Source organism: Macaca nemestrina, chromosome 9, assembly GCF_043159975.1.
Source record: "Macaca nemestrina isolate mMacNem1 chromosome 9, mMacNem.hap1, whole genome shotgun sequence".
Lineage (NCBI taxonomy): Eukaryota > Metazoa > Chordata > Mammalia > Primates > Cercopithecidae > Macaca > Macaca nemestrina.
In genome coordinates this window covers 96798987-96818644 of record NC_092133.1, presented here as the reverse complement: position 1 = coordinate 96818644, position 19658 = coordinate 96798987, and the positions used below count along the sequence as shown (strand labels likewise).

At 32.5% G+C, this 19658-nt stretch overlaps 2 protein-coding genes across 5 annotated transcripts in view; both read right to left on the bottom strand.

Moving 5' to 3' along the window:
- The window catches only part of LOC139356366 (phospholipid-transporting ATPase IB-like), a 112384-nt gene extending 104013 nt beyond the window's left edge, over nucleotides 1-8371 (bottom strand). For all 4 annotated transcript variants that reach the window (XM_071070183.1, XM_071070185.1, XM_071070184.1 and 1 more), the window contains exons 1-3: nucleotides 8319-8371; nucleotides 1893-2053; nucleotides 1643-1741 (exon numbers count right to left, since the gene is read on the bottom strand). In XM_071070183.1, coding sequence (XP_070926284.1) covers nucleotides 1643-1671 — 29 coding nt within the window. In that variant the 5' untranslated portion in view covers nucleotides 1672-1741; nucleotides 1893-2053; nucleotides 8319-8371. The remainder of the gene's footprint in view (nucleotides 1-1642; nucleotides 1742-1892; nucleotides 2054-8318) is intronic.
- A 3830-nt stretch (nucleotides 8372-12201) lies between these two features.
- Nucleotides 12202-19658, bottom strand: part of LOC105470746 (ankyrin repeat domain-containing protein 30B-like) — a 135950-nt gene continuing 128493 nt past the window's right edge. Inside the window, exon 49 of the mRNA XM_071068734.1 lies at nucleotides 12202-12340. The gene's annotated coding sequence lies outside the window, so the exon portion shown is untranslated. The remainder of the gene's footprint in view (nucleotides 12341-19658) is intronic.

Sequence of the window (19658 nt, the reverse complement as noted above, 5' to 3'; positions counted from 1 at the left end):
ATATGTAACAAACCTGCACGTTATGCACATGTACCCTAGAACTCAAAGTATAATAATAAAAAAATATATTAACAAGTTATAACCTATTAAATAGAATGAACCATGAATCTATACTGATACAAGTAAATTAATAACTTGAAGGTTTGATGAGAAAGAGATATTCATATAGTCTCAAATGAACTCTCTACAAAATAGTAATTCATTAAAAAGTGAAAAAATAACATGACAGAGAAGATATTCAGCAGATACCACCATTAATAATAAAATCTAACATCACCAGTAACAGGCCAAATCAAAATTGTGGTCAAATAATAGGATGCAATAAGATCACAGGAGCATTTCTGTGATAGCCATGTTAAAAAAGTATGATATAAAACTAATTACAAGGAAACATTACAAAAACCCAATTGAAGAACATTCTGCATTACTAAACTTTATCTTCTAAAGATTCAAGGTCATAAATATCAAGGAAAGACTGAGAAACTGCTCTCATTGAAAGTCTAAGAGATATAAAAAATAAATATAATCAATGGATCTGAATGGAATCTTTTGCAACAAGGAATATTATAGACAAGTAATAAAACAAAAAATCTAAGAATTAAATCTTAGAATATATTAATGTTAAATTTCTGTGAAGATTATATTGTAGTCACTTAGAATGTCCTGACTTGTAGGAATACCCACTAAGAAATCAGAAATCATGGTAGAGTGCCAGCAATTTACTCTCAAATGGTTCAGATAATGTTCTTTGTAATAAAGCTTGAAACTTTGATTTTAAGACTGTTTTCAAAAGGTAATCAAAAAACAAATAAGTAAGTAACATAAAAGGTGAAAAGTCTTAGGAAAACCTTATTTTTTCATGAGGAAAGATCCATATAAATCAGCACTTAAAATTACATAAATTTGATGGTATGGTGTCAATTGCATTACATGCAACCATTGCCAATGACCACAGTACTAATATAACAAAATGATGTCGGTTGAAATCTAAATCTATCATTGTAATTGTAATAAAAATTACAGGATACAAAGCACTAATAAAAAGTTGGTAGTTTTACTTGTTTAAACAGCTGTCTATTGAAACATTTGAGTATGTAAAACTCAATACAGGTTTTTATTTGTAAGATCCACTAAAAAGTTTGTTAAAGAAGCCTAGAAACATGGTTTAAAATGCCACATAATTTTTTTTTTTTTTTTTTTTTTTTTTTGAGACAGAGTCTCGCTCTGTCACCCAGGCTGGAGTGCAGCGGTGCAATGTCGGCTCACTGCAAGCTCCATCTCCCAGCTTCATGCCATTCTCCTGACTCAGCCTCCTGAGTAGCTGGGACTACAGGCACCTGCCACCACGTCCGGCTGATTTTTTGTATTTTTAGTAGAGATGGGGTTTTACCATGGTCTCGATCTCCTGACCTTGTGATCTGCCCGCCTGAGCTTCCCAAAGTGTTGGGATTACAGGTGTGAGCCACCACGCCCAGCCTTAAATTTTCACCAAACATGTATGATATAAAAATATTATGCTTTTTAAGAAAAATTTTTATATGTTTTATGTTAAATAAAAAACCATTAAAAGTTCAAGTAAGCATTCCAGTAATAAAATATTACAATTTTTTATATTATATAATTTTAAAATAAAAGTTAGTACCTTTTTTTCTGACGCTTTACTGACTTCATCTTTTAGATTTAAATCAGTAGATCCTAGAGGAGCCAGTTGCAGAAAATATTGATTGTAGCTCAGCACCACCTGGAAAGAAAAATATTTATGTTCTTCACCCAAAAGTTTTATGGTAAACTAAGTGGAAGTCAGAAAAGAGTTGAGAACCTGCTCTGTGTTACTGAGAATAAAAACATGTATATGTAACTATTATACAAAATTGTTGTTAAATATAACTCACCCATAGTTGTGCATTGAAATAATTATCATTATGACTATGTATCAGAGCTTCTGGCTTTCTCATTCTTTATTCATTTATTCAACAACCATGTGACAAACACTGGAATTACAGGATGAAGATGAGATAATCCACTTCTTGGCAATGTTACACTATTATATAACCTGAAAAAAAAAAAACAGGTAATTTTCACACTTAGTAATAGATATCTTGACAGATTTAAAATAGGGCACTACTGGAACACACAGATGGGACATCCAAGTTTTGGGTCAATATTGTAGACTTTTTGGTGGAGGAGATATGCAGGTTGATACCAGAAGGACAACAAAAACATATGTCAGACAGAAGGCAGGAGCAAATGCCAAGAGCTGGAGCTGGGAAAGATCACTGTGAAATTCTATGTAGTCTCGTTGGCTGGATGCTAGAGGTGGAGTACTAGTAAGTGGTGAGAAAAATCTGAGTAACTTGACAACAACCAAATTGACTTGGGCATTTTTTAATGTATTCCAAGAAATGTAGAACATTTACTGAAGACGAAGGTCAACCAATGACAAAGTCAAAGACTAAAGATTTAAAATGTCACCAGTCACATGACTGCTTACGAACTATAACTGCTTGGCTATGCATCACGAGATGAGTCTTAGGTCTGTTGACCTTAAATCACAACCATAACCCTGAGAAGAGAATGATGCCTTTGTTTTATCAAAACAACTGCAGTGTGTAGGCTAAAAGTTCCACAGGGATGGCAGAGAGTTAGAGCCAAAAACAGATATGTCGACTATTTGAGAGTTTTCTAAAGATATGGAAAATGACAAATTAATGAGGCATAAATATACTCTTTTTTTTATTATTATACTTTAAGTTCTAGGGTACATATGCACAACGTGCAGGTTTGTTACATATGTATACATGTGCTATGTTGGTGTGCTGCACCCATTAACTCGTCATTTACATCAGGTATATCTCCTAATGCTATCCTCCCCGCTCCCCTCTCCCCACAATAGGACATGGTGTGTGATGTTCCCCTTCCTGTGTCCAAGTGATCTCATTGTTCAATTCCCATCTATGAGTGAGGACATGTGGTATTTGGTTTTCTGTTCTTGTGATAGTTTGCTGAGAATCATAAATATACTCTTAATTATAAGCATGTGTTTATATCTTTCATTAAATGTGTATACAAAAATAATTAGCATACTATCTATTGAACAAACAATAGCCAACTGATGTACTTATCAATTAAGCAAACTGTAAATAGACATTTCCTATTCATAGTTTATTTTAGAAACCAATTAATAAATCTGAATTGAACTAATAAATCTTGCAATGTACCTTCTCCTGCTCTAGTGGTATTTTCTGCCACTCCTGCTACATTTTAAATAAGTCAAATATTATTTAAAATGTTTAATTTTAAGAAGAGAAATTATCCTGACAATGATGTATCCCTTACAGAATTGTGCCCGTTAATATTTTCAGAGACCATACTGAACATGAGAATTGCTTAAATAGAAAAATACAATCATATAAATAACCTAGAATTCTAACTTATTTTAGGTTTAGATAATAGAGACTATACATGTGTACTGCTGTTTAATCTGAGAAAAAAATTACAAATAATATTGTTCTATGAGTTTTTCTCTTACTACAACAAAGGTTAGAGAATTTAAGTCATATTTTGCAGTGAATGTATTTCTTTCTAATTCTTAGCAAAACTCTGTCCTTTATAAAAGTTCAGTTTTTTCACTTCAATAGATTCTTCCTTAAATAAACGTCCCATTCTCCCCCTTCAGAAAATTTACATTTTAATGTTTGTTATATGTTATCAACTTTTCAGCACAGAACCTTAAATATACAAGCGAAGAAAGTGGTACTAGCATAATGTCATGAGAAAACTGGACTGGCAAGAGAATAAGTAAGAATATCATGTGATCTATGTTATGATTGATATTTCTTTATATGAACACATAGATTTCAGAAAATTTGTTTGAAAAAAGAATATAGGTTAGAACCAGTTTTCAAAATTAGTTTGATTTATAACTTTCTAGAATTAGAAAGAAGGAAAGTATTAAATAGCTGCATATTTATAACTTTGATGCCTTTTCAGAAATTAGTATCAGTTTTAAGAATCATTTAATTATAGTTTTCTACTTAATAATGAAATGTGTGGGAGTATTTCAAGCTCCATTGCAAGTGTTTCCATCTGGAGTGTTCTTCTTTACATCTTTTGTATAAGAGGTATTCTCTTGCCGTATGCCAACAAGGTCTGAAATTGTGTACTGTATACACTGGACACTTTAATACCAATGAAAATATGATACTTAAAGCCTTCACCATTTTCAGACAAACATGTTTTCCCATATTTTGAGAGACTGTACTTCATAACATATCTGTGACTATAATGTTACAGACATGCCTGGTAAATTTAATGATGTGACAATACACATCACTAGAGAGGTCTTGTAAAGGAAATAACTCAACACCAGATAAAGGAAGGAGGCTGTACTGGAAGAATATTATATTACCATTAATAAACAGTATGAAAAAGTACATTTTCACATGACTTCAACTAAAAAACTACTAAGGCAATGCTATTATCTTTTCCCCAAAAAGTTCTTGTTCTAAATATTTAATTCCTATGTGTAATAGATTACATTACTTCTTTACTTCCTGTTTATATTTTTATAATACATAAATTTGATTCCAGAAAAATCAAACATGTTTCTCAACAGATTGTCTAATTTTGTACTGAAGAAATATGAACTCTGTAGGGAATACTTTATTTTAACAAACTTAAGTGAGGCCATTTTTTACCCTCCTAACTCTCAAAAAATAAATGGTAGAAGGAGCTCTATCTCCTTCAGTTCTCCTCTAATCTTAGTTATTTCTTGCCTCCTGCTAGCTTTTGAATGTGTTTGCCCTTGCTTCTCTAGTTCTTTTAATTGTGATATTAGAGTGTCAATTTTAGATCTTTCCTGCTTTCTCTTGTGGGCATTTAGTGCTATAAATTTCCCTCTACACACTGCTTTAAATGTGTCCCAGAGATTCTGGTATATTGTATCATTGTTCACATTGGTTTCAAAGAACATCTTTATTTCTGCCTTCAGTTCGTTATGTACCCAGTAGTCATTCAGGAGCAGGTTATTCAGTTTCCTTGTAGTTGAGCAGTTTTGATTGAGTTTCTTTGTCCTGAGTTCTAGTTTGATTGCACTGTGGTCTGAGAGACAATTTGTTATAATTTCTGTTCTTGTATATTTGCTCAGGAGTGCTTTACTTCCAATTATGTGGTCTATTTTGGAATAAGTGTGATGTGGTCCTGAGAAGAATATATATTCTGTTGATTTGGGGTGGAGAGTTCTGTAGATGTGTATTAGGTCTGTTTCCTGCAGAGATGAGTTCAATTGCTGGATATCCTTGTTAACTTTCTGTCTCATTGATCCGTCTAATGTTGACAGTGGGGTGTTGAAGTCTCCCATTATTATTGTATGGGAGTCTAAGTCTCTTGGTAAGTTTCTAAGGACTTGCTTTATGAATCTGGGTGCTCCTGTTTTGGGTGCATATATATTTAGGAGAGTTAGCTCTTCCTGTTGAATTGATCCCTTTACCATTATGTAATGGCCTTCTTTGTCTCTTTTGATGTTTGATGGTTTAAAGTCTGTTTTATCAGAGACTAGTATTGCAACCCCGCTTTTTTTCCATTTGCTTGGTAGATGTTCCTCCATCCCTTTATTTTGAGCCTATGTATGTCTCTGCATGTGAGATGGGTCTCCTGAATACAGCAAACTGATGGGTCTTGCCTCTTTATCCAGTTTGCCAGTCTGTGTCTTTTAATTGGAGCATTTAGTCCATTTACATTTAAGGTTAAGATTGTTATGTGTGAACTTGATCCTGCCATTATGATATTAACTGGTTATTTTGCTCGTTAGTTGATGCAGTTTCTTCCTAGCCTCTATGGTCTTTACATTTTGGCATGTTTTTGCAATGGCTGGTACCGGTTGTTCCTTTCCATGTTTAGTGCTTCCTTCAGGGTCTCTTGTAAGGCAGATAAGCATTTGCTTATCTGTAAAGGATTTTATTTCTCCTTCACTTATGAAACTTAGTTTGGCTGGATATGAAATTCTGGGTTTAAAATGCTTTTCTTTAAGAATGTTGAATATTGGCTCCCACTCTTCTGGCTTGTAGAGTTTCTTCCGAGAGATCTGCTATTAGTCTGATGGGTTTCCCTTTGTGGGTAACCCGACCTTTCTCTCTGGCTACCCTTAAGATTTTTTCCTTCATTTCATAAGTCCCTTTCAATTTTGTTATTTCTTTCCTATTAAATCCACGTATTTCTCATATTTCTCTTAATCGAAATTCAGAATGATTATTTCCAATCAAGCACCTCATACAGTACCTGGCACAAATTATGGAAGGCAAAAGGAGATAAAAGAGTCTTCATGACATCAGTCACTGTTCTATTCAGTGAGAAAAGGGTGTTGGTGATAGCTTTGAAGTATGTGTAGCTTATGAGATATTAAACATTGCCAGAGGAAATACAGAAGCTTAATAAACTGCTAACCTAATTTTATGAATAATACTAAATCAAAAGTTATATTAGCTCCTTATAGGGTAAAATACATAAATACTACACTGACACTTTTTTTCTTTATAAATAGAAGGTGAGAAAATTATACATGGGAGAAAATAATGTATCCACAATTTTTAGGAAATTAGCAAGGCTCTCGCATAAACAATGGTTTTTAAATGATTTCCCATAGAAATCTAAGATACTACAGAGGACATAGCAGTATTAAGGGATAAAGAAGTCACAGTTTCAGAGCCTCCATCCTTTCTTTAGCAAGTTAGCTCTTCTTGTACCTGTTATGTTTTATATAATATGGTTGTATCTAACTTTTTTTAAAAAAACTTTCTGTTCTTCTAAAAAATTTCAAGCTATGAAAGTCACTGATTAAGTCAAACTCCTTCATTTTACAAAAGAGGCAACACAAACTCAGAGCACTTATGTCTTACTGTAGGTCACAAAGCCAATTAGCTCCAGGCCAGAAATGGGCTTTAGGTCTTCTGTCTGAGACTGGCATTTGATGCCAGTGATTTCCTCCATATTTAGGAGAAATGTATACATTTAAAAATATAACTCAGAGAAAATGCATGCATATGGTAAAACTGTCTTGTAGCTCAAACATGTTTAGGTGCAATAGGTTAAAAAGTAGCTGTCCAGCTAAATAGTGAATTCTAAAATTATGAATACAAAGTAAGCAATAGAAATTAATATCATAATATCTCTGAGTGACAGTCAACATAATCAATTTGTAAAAAACAAGTTTGTTAAACTCCAAAAAAAAAAAAAAGAAAGAAAGAAAGAAAAAAAGGAAAAAAAGGAACTCAAAGGAGAAAAACTTTATCAAGCCAGGTGACATTAAGAAAATTCTTAGAAAAACTATTAATTTTCTCCAAATAGGACTTGACTTACCAAAATCAATAAATGAATTATCCATGTTCTGGGTTATTTTTAGCAAAATTGAAGACACAAAACAGATTTCTCTTCACCATCTAGCATACTTCTATCTAACCTCTTGTCATTAATTGGTACATACAAAGAAAGTTCTGAACTTAATTTCAAGTATAACTTAAACCCATGCACAAATAATTGGTGAGCCTTCATTTCCCTGGCTTCAAGTTTCCATGTGAGGGCTCATGCTCTCTCTACTTTCCTCTTGGGAGGAGGGAAGATTTATGTAATTAGTAAATTTGGGCAAAGCACATTGAGTGTATTTGTTTGGCTTTGAGTCTCTTTGCAAACGTGTGTCTGCCTACAGTGACATGAGTTTGGATTGGCTGTCATCTCTGCAGGAAGCTGCCTGCTCCTGTGGCAGTGTCAAGTATCTCTTTCTTCCACTTGCAACTGTGTGTAAGAGCCTAGTCTGAGAAGAAATGTTCAGAAGCTCACTGTGGCTGCACATCTGAGCCACATCTTCCCATGAGTTGTCATAAGTCAGCAATAAAGCTGGTATGTTGATGTCTGTCCATCTGATTCTTATGTTCTGAACTCTGAGAAAAAATAGGAGTGTCATTTGCAGCCTACCCCACCACAGCCCCACCAAGATGGCTACATAACACTTGTAAAAATGTTTCCTACTTCCTTGACTTTGTAACTTTATATTCTTCAACACAACCCCCCATGTTAACAAGAGAAAGGGCTGGAATAAAGATTGTAAATAAAGAAATATAGTGAAATCAGGCCAGGCGCAGTGGCCTGTAATCCCAGCACTTTGGGAGGCTGAGGTGGGAGGATCACGAGGTCAGGAGATCGAGACCATCCTGGCTAACATGGTGAAATACCATCTCTACTAAAAATACAAAACATTAGCCAGGTGTGGTGGCAGGCGACTGTAGCCCCAGCCACTTGGGAGGCTGAGGCAGGAGAATGGCGTGAACCTGGGAAGCGGAGCTTGCTGTGAGCCAAGATCACGCCACTGCACTCCAGCCTGGGTGACAGAGAAAGATTCTGTCTCAAAAAAAAAAAAAAGAAAAAAAGAAATAAAGAAATATAGTAAAATCAATCACAATAGTAAAGCCCAACAAATACAATGTTCACTATTTCAACAATAACTTAGTGACAGGCTACTGTTACATTGTACCTGATATTATAAGTTTAAAAATATTGCTGTATTGTCTTTTTGAGACCAATTTGATAAATACATATACATCACACACATACTTTTCCATAATTAATATATTTTCAAGTAACCATGTTTTTAAATTAAAATGTAATATCATTCTGTATTTTAAGGAGCACTCAAGTTTTATGACAGTAATTATGCACTCCCATGTAGTATAATCAAATAAGTTTGCACATTTAAACCACTGCAATTCAAGATCAAAATATCAATAATGTCTAAAGGCAATTATACTTGCTAGTTTGTGAGTATTAAATACATGCACTGTGTCACAGAGAAATAAAATGGGGAATACTTCATTGACCAAAGACCTGATAGATTAAGCATAGATCCACACATATATTTAAAGTGCAACTCAACATTCTGTGGAAAATGTGCAACTCAACATTCTGATATGACAGTGTTCCACCATGTGACAGAAAGTTCCACCATGTGGCACAATGTTCCATCATGCAACACAATGTTCCACCATGCAACACAATGTTCCACCATGTAAACAGCTACAGTCTTAGGAATATGGTTTTAGCTTGGACATATCTATATAACTACATTTAGAAAAGAAGTTGCTAAACTGAATGAACATTTGAGAAATAGAAAAGTTACTTAAATAAATTATTAGAAACTTTTTGAGTCAGTAATGTACTGGAAGTCCAAATCCAATCAATGTAGAAACGAGTCTTCCTCTCTCAAACATTTAAAAAACATGTACCAAGTGACTACTGGGTGCCATACATTGTCTTAGACACACAGGTACTATACAACTTTCAAACCTAAAAAAAAACTTTAAACCAGCTAAGTCTTATCTTTCATTAATGTGGTATAAAGTGAAGATTTCAGTTATCACAAAAACATTCTATGTGCAAAAGGATCCAATGACTGATGTATTTTTGAAGCTAATTTTAATTTTTGAATTTTACAATATAATTTTTTAAAGAACCAATAAAATTATAAAATTCCTTCCCATATATGGAACAAAGCATCTCAGAATTTAAATAAAAACAAAGTAAACGTTTGGAAAAAGTATACATAGTTACCTATGATAGCTATCATTGTGTTAAGTGGTAAGGCTAAACTTAATGTGTTGGTGACAGGTGCAAGAACTGGCAAAAGAGATCAACATAGAGAACACTGGCTTTGACATCTAGCACAACTTCCATCACATGCAACAAAAATGAGGTATTATAATCAGTTTCTCTACAGTTTAAAAAACGGTATAAGAAAGAACTTCAAATTAACAATATTCCAAAATATCACAGCCTTGTTAATAAAGAAGATAAATACATTCAGTATCAATGCGATTTTAACATATTTTATGTTAGATTTAGATATTTTAACATTTTACTTTCTAGAATTATAGCCAAAAATGTCTAAATATCTTCTTGTTTGGAATGCTCCCTCCAAAAACCTACCTTTTGTATTATTTTAGATAATCTGTACCAACTCTCATAGTATTATTAGATGTTTTCCTAGTAGAAATAATTAAATTTTAGCAACTCTAGTAGGCACCTTCTTTCTGTATCTCTAAGAGTTTTGTAAACAATTACATAAGAACTTTTTCAGGTCATTCTAAAGAAGTTATGAAAACATGTCACTGAATCTTCATAGAATTATTACGTCAAACAGGATTTGGCAAACCAATTGCCCACAAAGGAACCCTGCACTCTTTGGAACTACTAATGAAGTTGAAGATGAACTGTCTTTCAACATATCTGGAAATACTAAAAATAAATAGCACTTTGCCCCCTAAAAACTAAGAGAAAATATTTTCTCAAAAATCTTTGCTTGCACTACATTTGTATTTATACATGCTTTCATTATCTTATGAAATTATACATGAGCTGATTATTCTGGAAAAAAAGATAAGAAAATTTCACATGTGCATCATGATTAAACTTCACAGTAGTATTTAACATGCTTCCTCTTTTTGTACCCAGAATTGCAGTTTTATGACCCTGAAGCACTTAGACCCTGATCATATCACTCTTTTTTCAGAAAAATAAAATTAGCTATCAAAATAATTAAAAACTCAGCTAGCTAGGATCATCTAATTTATGTATTAAAACAATCGTTTAATTGTTCCCCTTTATTTAGCAGCAATGCTGTCTGAGAAAGTTTAGATTTGCTCCTCTAGAATTTTTTAGAATATGAAGCCAGGTAAAGAAAAAACATTTCATTTAACATAAGCATACACTACTTTTCTCTGCATTAAAGAGACTGTGAAATCACCATCAAAACTATAAGCCAATGTGCATTGATTGAAATGGGTATTTCAGTGACAGTGATACACATTGAAAACTAGTTGCTACCTATTTATTTTAGTTGAAAAAATTGTGGGTTTTTTAATAATTTATTTTGTTTTTGTTTTTTTCCTCAACAGGGACACACTAAGTTGCCCAGGCTGGAGGGCATTGGCTATTTATAGCTGTGATTATGATACACTACAGCCTGTAACTCTTGGGCTCAAGTGATTATTTTGCCTACTCAGCCTCCTAAGTAGCTAGGATGAGTGCATACAGTTTTAAAATTTCTCCCCCAGTCAAAAAATGGAGTATCTATCTATCTATCTATCTATCTATCTATCTATCTATCTATAATCAATTCTTTAATTTATATATCTTGTCATTGCTGGCATCATTTTGGGATCTTCAGAAATGGATTCTCACTATGAATAAAATCACCTAGTTGGATTGTAAGATGTCTGCTACATCATCAAGGTAAATGGGAACCCTGCACAGCTTAATGGAATTCTGGGTAGAAAGAAGATAATGGTTTATGTGTGGTTGTAGTTGCCATTAAAAGACTCAATATCATTGCCATATTAGTCATCAGTAATTCAAGTGATAGACACAAGTGAACATCATTTTAAAAATTTAAAGAGTTGAATGATTTAGCTATTTTCAAGCTATTGTAAAATTGCACAGCAATAACAGAGAGTTTACAAAAACTGAGAAAAAAAGTGATGTAGGTATAGTGGCAATTAAAGACCCAGTCTTGTGTAAAAAAATTATAAGACTTTTAACTTAAAAACAAAACAAAAATGAATCCTTTAAGTGTTCCACGTTTATTTACTTCATAAATGTATTTATTTTAGATTACTTTAAATAATGAACATCTACATGTGATTAACTGTTTGGATGTCAAACTTTCACTTCTGATTAGGGGCACAAAACTTGAGATGGTACAGGAAAACATGAAAAGTGTTATGAACAACAGTTAAACTCAAACCAATCAGAAAGTAAGCCAAAACATCTCAAAGTATATATTTAGTTACTAGGGAATAATATTCACTTTCTAAAATGTAACTTAAATGCAGTTTTTAAAGCAATTCAAAATGTGTTACTTAAGTTTATTGAATGAAGTTAACAAATAGGTATTTCATAAAAATGAGAACTCCAGGGACTTTTAGTAAAATTTCTGTTTTCTTTCTTTGTTAACACAGGTAATGTTGACCATTATTTAACACACGAGTCAATTAACTCAGTATTTCACCTACTTAAAAACAAGAATTGCATCAGAAATCTGAAAACCAAAGGAAGAAAGATAATATAACTAACCTTGAACAAGTAGGTCTTTGCACTGTTATTTTATGTCGTAGGCTTCAGGAAGAAATCATGAATTTTTCTTCTAAAATAAGTATTCTGTCGACTCAAACTATTGGTAAGATTTCCAACACAAGGTAATTCTGGGACTGGCCTCCTAGCATGAGTTGTGAATAAAGATCTGGTCTGTTGTTTCTCCAAAAGAAGTTTCTTACTGGTCTCTGCTTGTCTCTCATGAGTTCTATGAAGATTGCAAAAGAAAAAGCTTAGTATTTTATTTTATCCTACATAATTAGAAAAGGACTTGTATTTAAAAAGAAAACCCTTCTATAAGAATAAATAACATTTCCCATTAAATCGTACTTTAACAATGAAGACGTGTGAGAGCATGCCTAATGTATGTAATTATAGGTTTTAAATTGTTCTTAAAAAGTACATATATATTTTAGGAGAATTTCTAACAAAAAGTTTTTTTTGCCTGCCATGACTATTCACTATGTAGAAATATATCAAAACGTCATGTTGTATTTCTTAAATACATACAATTAAGAAACTAAAACTAAAAAAGCTATAAATATGTGTTTATTAAACCAGTTTAAAGATTTAAAAAAATTATCCCTCAAATATATTTTCAGGTGTTTGATTTAACATTTCTTGTACATTTTCACGCATTATATGGGATCAATTAAGCATTTGACACTGAGAAGTAATTCACACAAACAACTCCTAGGGGAGACAAAAAGAACTAAAACAGCTTCAAAGGCAGTCAGCTACTAACATTGTGACCAAGGCATCGGAGGTGGGGCCTGTCCTTCTGTCTTCCACACACACCCTCAGGCTAACAAAAGTGTTATTTTTAACCATTTTGTGAATTATACATCCCTTAATCTCTGTATTAGTAATTCCCCATTTCACAAGGATGTTTTTATAAAGAATAAGAAAACTATACAGGGTGTTTTCTCAGGGTGCTGTCTAATGATAATTCCCAAGATCACTACCAAAGAAAGTTAATTTACCAACTGCCAGAAAGTGAAATGTAGTAGTAATTGTACTTGACCATTTTGGTCTCAATTTTAATCCTCCAAACAATAGTTAAACTTATTAGTATTTCTATTTGGGGACATGCTGAAAAGCCATTTAATGACAATACTACTGTCTGAATTAAATGCTTCAAAAATACTTAGCTGAAAGACTAATAGATCAGGTTGACTAGATGTGAATCGGAAGGGGAAAAAAAGCCATATAAAACCAGCAAATGTGGAAGAGACATAAACTCTCCTGGACAAACATTTGGAAGCTCAGTTCATTTACTAACACCATGTTTCCATAATGATATTATCTAGTTAACTTTCACTTCCCACTGATGTTGTGACCCTGTCTCACTAAAAATTAATCTTTTGAGGTAAATTAATGAGCTTATTTTCTATAATTATATTTTGACTGACTAGTTCATTTGACAACAAATCCCTAAATTTTAATTCCTCTAAATAGAGGTGCTTATATTTTTCTAACTCTGTTTTATTAAAGTCTTCTACAGTTTTCATTTTGGAGAGTTCAGATTCCAGATCCTTAACTATCAGCTCCATCTTATTTATTGAAACAATACCATGCTCTCTTAAGTGCTATAGGTTTCCTTGAGTTTCTGCTTGTGTTTAAACAAATTAAAAGTACAGTAACAAACAATTTAATTGGACATTTAAAAATAACTAAAAGAGTATAATTAATTTGTTTGTAACAGATTGGATAAAAGCTTGAGGTGACAAATACCCCATTTACCCTAATGTGATTATTATGCATCTCATGCCTGTATTAAAATGTCTCATGTAACCCATACATATATATGTGTATATATATGTACACAGACACCTACTGTGTACCCACAAAAATTAAAATTAAAAAGAAAACAAATCAAAATGGTACATTTTAAAGTAATTATAAGCTTCATAATTATTGTATATTTGTTTCCTTTTGTTTTAAGTCAGTGATTCAGAAAGCAATTTTAAATACATGAACGAGAAGCTGAAGCTTAAAATACTTATCAGCAATATTTACTAAATTGAGAATAGCTAATACCTAGATAGGAGGATGAGTTCTGGTGTTCTGTGGCATTGTAGGGTGAATACAGTTAGCTATAATTTATGGTATGCTTTCAAAAAGCTAGAAGAGAGGATTGGAAATGTTCCCAACAGAAACAAATAATAGATGTTTCAGGTATTGAATATACTAGTTATCCTGATTTGAACATTACACAGTGTATACATATATAGAGGAGATATCACTGTTACTTTATATCTCATAAACATGTATGTACATGTCAACTAAGAATACAAAAAAATTCATCTCATTAAAAAAAAATAATACGGGCCAAACTTAGTGACTTACAGCTAATTAATAGTATGTGGTCTGACCATCCTCACTTAAAACAGGGGAAGGGGGTACCAAGCGCAAGCAGTTTGAGATAGAGAGCCTTTTCTAAGCTAATGCTGCAAATCTCATGGTGTAACTCTTACCATATTCCATTTATTCAAAGCAAGTTCCATTTATGAATGCCTAGAAGCTCCAATGTAGGTGATCTGGCTACCCGCCACAGCCAACGTTCCAGGCAATGGCCAGCATTAACAACAAGACACACAGCTGAGCAAACCTTCAGATTATTGTACTTTCCCAGTCTTTGAGCTGTCCCCAGGAAAGATAAGAGGAACAGTGACAAGCTGTCCTGGCCAAGCTTCTCCCAAATGGCAGATTTATTAATGCAACAAATGTTGTTTTAACCCACTAAATTGTGGGTGATTGTTAGGAAACAATAAAAATAAAAATTGATTTAAAAAATTACAATAGAAAACTTACACAGTAGGAACTAGTCATCTTTAAAGTATGATCGAATAGAGGTTGATATTAATTTTTTCATGTCAAACTATGCTAATGAGAAGCAGTAGAAAAGTAGAAGACAGACATAAGAGCTACTGAGGAGAAAGATTTCCTAAAATTCCTTTTAATTAAAAATTCTTATTACTAGGCAAGTGTGCTTCTTTAGGATTTCCACTCAAGTTAGGAAATCAGTAAGGCAGGGAAGCAAAGAGGCAAGTTTTGAAGTGCAACAGCTAGAAAACTAAAAATATTTGGTTTAACAATCAAAATCAGACATTATCTGATTTCATAGAAGTAAAATCTTAAGAAAGCTAAGCAGCAGAGTATGAAGTAATCAATCTGGCATTCATTATTCATTTTCCTTTCCTCAATGAGAAAATAAAGAGAACATTATAGAATCATTTTTAATCATCTCAGAAGTAAAATAAATGTAGTAGGTTTTGAATGTTAATAAATTAAATACAATTTACCCTTTACTGTACTTCACGTTTGTCTATACGAAGTTAAGACCATTTAATCTTTATGTTGTACCACAATCCTTCTTCATATCATACAAAAAATTAGCTTTGATATTTTGAAATTTAAACAACTAATTTCACTGTTGTCTCTTATAAATTGCCTGAACATAACCTATTTTTTAGTGCTGAACTTTCAAGACTTTTTATTTGAATAGGATAAAATATTTATTCCAAAAAAAATGTATGAAGCTATAAAATATACCTGTGCATCTTGATCTATTTAAGCAGAGGGAAGTAGTTACAGAGAATTGTGATTTCTGAGAATGCAGGAACTGTACCAAGAAAAGATCATCCCAGGTGTTATACATAAGAATCAGGTGCCAGGTCAAAAGAGGATCTACCTGTGAACTGCAAGATGATGAATTAGCTCCATTTCCAATGAGAAAAACTTATAGCCTGGACTGACTCTTCTCCTCCCAGGATGGATAACATCTACAGATGACTGTGCAAATTACAATGAGTTAATAAAACCTAATGCATGAAATAGTAGACTGTAAGAAGATGATGTGACCAAGATTAGATGGAAATGGGACTCAAGAGAGAGGCATTCAATGAGAGACTAAAGGTTCGAATAGAGAAACAAAGGAAAGGACTCTCGTCTCTGTAAGCTTGACTTCCCATCATGTCATGGAGTCAGCAAGGAATAAGCTTGCCATGGAATCTTTCAAGAAACAAAAAGTAAAGATGTTTCTCTATATTGAACTTTTATTATGCATGATAATATATAGCTGGTAATATGCAAAATGATTGAAAAAGAGTTGTCATGTAAGTTGATGTGGTACTGGCATAAGAATAGAGAGATCAATGTTTTAGAATTTAGAATCCAAAAATAGACCTGCACATGTATGGTCAATTGATTTTCAACCTGGATAACAAAATTACTACATGAGAAAAGAATAGCACTTTCAACAAATTGTTCTGGGACAAATAGATATCCATATGCAAAAGAATAAAGTTGGCGTCCCAGCAAATACTGTATTTAAAATTTACCTGAAAATAAAATAGCTAAATTTAAGAGCTAAAACTACAAGTTTCTTCGAAGAAAAGACAGGAATAAATCTTTGTGACTACATTTGGCAGTAGCTTCTTAGATATAACAACTCAAAATATGGATTAACATTATAATTTAAAGCTGTGGTGCTTGAAAATATACTAACAGTAAAGTAAAAAGGCAAGCCACTGAGTAGGAGAAAATATTTGAAAACTGTATTTCTCTTAGAAAACTTGTATCTAGGATATATAAAGAACACTTACCATTCAGAAAGAAAAAGATGACCCAATTAGAAAATGGGCAAAGGAAAGAAATATACAGTTCTCCAAAAAAGATATACACATAGCTAAGATGCACATTAAAACAAGATTAAAATTATTAGTCATTAGGGAATGCAAATCAAAACCATGGAGGGGTGCCACTTCCCACCACTAGCATGGAATCATTCCTGGTAAAAATGTGGAGAAATTAGAACCCTCATACTGCTAATGAAAAACGGTATAGCTGCTTTGGAAAATGTATGGGCATAAAGTTAAACATAGAATACCATATGACTCTTCAATTCCACCCATCAGTATGCACCCAAGAGACATGAAAACATATGAAAACACAAAAACTTATACATAAAAGTTCATGGCAGCATTATTAATAATAGCCCAAAATGGAAACAACCTAAAGATCTATCAACTGATGTGTGGGTAGATAAAATGTTTGTTATATCTAGACAATGAAATATACTCAGCAATAAGAAGAAATGAAGTGCCGATACTTGCTACAACAGAGGACCCTGAAAATGTTATGCTAAGTGAAAGAATCCAGTCACAACACGCCACATACTGTGTGTGAACAAGATGAAGCGTACAGAACACGCAAATATATACAAACAAAGTAGATCGGTGGTTCCCTAGAACTGAGCAAGGAATGGGAAACCGGTGGGTGACAAAAATGTAGAATTTCTTTTAAGAGTGATAAAAATATTCTAGAATAGACTGTGTTGACGATTGTATAACTCTGTGAAAATACTAAAAGCCACTGAACTGTGCACTTTCAAAGAGTGAATTGCATGGCATGTTAATTATACCTCAATAAAATTGTTACCAAGAAAACCGATTTGATACTAGTGACTTGAAGTCATAGGATGGTGTACTGCTTGCTTTTATATCATTGGCCAGGGTTCAAGACACAGAATGAGCAGTACGCCCATCTTATAGAAAAAGAATACATTAAACATGTATTCTTCTAAGTCCATAAAATTAAAAAACAAATCTCTTTCACTTCTCAAAGCACTGACAGATTTTTATTTCCCCAAAGTATTTGGGTACCTCTTTTGGTCCCAAAACGTACTTGATGTGTTAGCTTATTCATCTGAATATCCATTTCAAGTAGACCAGTTTTAAAATCTCCATGGAAATTAAGCTTTCCATTTTCACATTCCTTTAACTTCTTTTCTGTCATTCCTAAAAGCTCCTTATATCTGCAGGAATGTACAGAATGACTAAATCAAAATGTTTCAGACATATTTAACAATTTCTTTTCTTTTCTTTTCTTTTTTAAACAAATGTGTTCTAACCTACAAAGAAACAAATCAATAAATTATCCCTCTCTCATTTGTTTCAATGTAACACAGTTTGAAAACATTCTAACAAAATTTAACTTTATGTAAGTAATATGAAGAAAATTTTACAACATATATGACAGATAAAGGATTGATATTATAACCATATATAGAGTCTTTATAAATAAAATATTAATATTTATTTTAGTATTTGGTTGGGGGAAAGTAATCATGATTTTTGAACCACGATTACTTTTGTACCAACCTAATATGTTAATATAAATTACTAACCTATTATTAAATACGAGTTTTCACTCAGAGATCAGCATCAAAGGGGGAAAGCATATTTATATGTGAATATTTGCAAAAGACACAAAAATACATTTTTGATACATTTTGACCACAGTCTATAGGAAGAAAAGAATACACACACAAAAATTATCACAAAAATTATTCAAAGTAGAATAGAAAGAAAAGAAAACAGTCCGAGTTGAGGAGGGAAAAGGAAATGAGAGATCATGTGAAGACTTAACGACAGCTGTAGGAAGAGATCTAAAGATCTTTGCTAGCACAGTGCTAACAAAGTGAAAGGCATCCAAAACCATGCGGAGAAAGATAATGAGAGAAAAATATTAATTGGAATCAGAGAACAAATTAAAGTTCTCAGCAAATAGAAAAGCAGCCATGTTGGGGGCTTCAAAGGCACTGTGGAAAATTCTATTTTTGATCTCGGTGGCAGAAACACAATTACTCATTTTACTCTTTTTTAGGTAATACATATTTTTATTATAACATATATATAATATATGTGTATATATACACGTGTGTGTGTGTGTGTATCAAAAACAGCAGAAGTTTAGTGATATATATACATAACTCACATACGCATGGGAGATACCAGTAGAAAATAAGTAAATATCCATAATATATTTAAAAACTAAACAGAATCAAAGAGACTGAAATAAAAGTTAATCGAGATAATTTTTGATGATGTTTAAAAACAACAAGGGCAGATTTTCAGATATTAAAGAACAGCAGATATGCACACTACCACCAGGAAGATTACCAAATACAAACATATCTTCAGAAATAAAAATTCAAAGTAGATAATGAAGAGAGCAGTTGACATTATATGCCAAAGGCATTGTCATTATTGTTTTCAAAATCATTAAAGAATAAGAGTGTGATATTTAGGTATTCAAAAAAAGTTGCAGTTTGTGCTGTGACTCTGATAAAGCATTAAGATTGAATAATTTGTTTAATTATAAAAATGCAGATTAGGTCAAATTTATATCTCAGTTTTAATAAATATGTTGAAATTATAGTTAATATATATTTTTAAAGTTCTAAAATATTGAAACCTTACCCAGTTATTTCTTTTCCTGATTCATTTTTTTTCTTTATTTCCCAATCCAAATTATGCTCCAGAGATTGCATTAAGTCACAGTACATTCATTTAATTTCTCTTTTCTATATTCAGTCTTTTAAAGAAGTTAAATTATTATTAAAAATCTAGAGACACTCTTCTTTCCTAAAAATATTATTTCTCTTGAGTTCACGAGTTATATATGTGTAAACCATTTTATAACATGCAGTTTATACACTTTATTCCAATAATGACAGATTG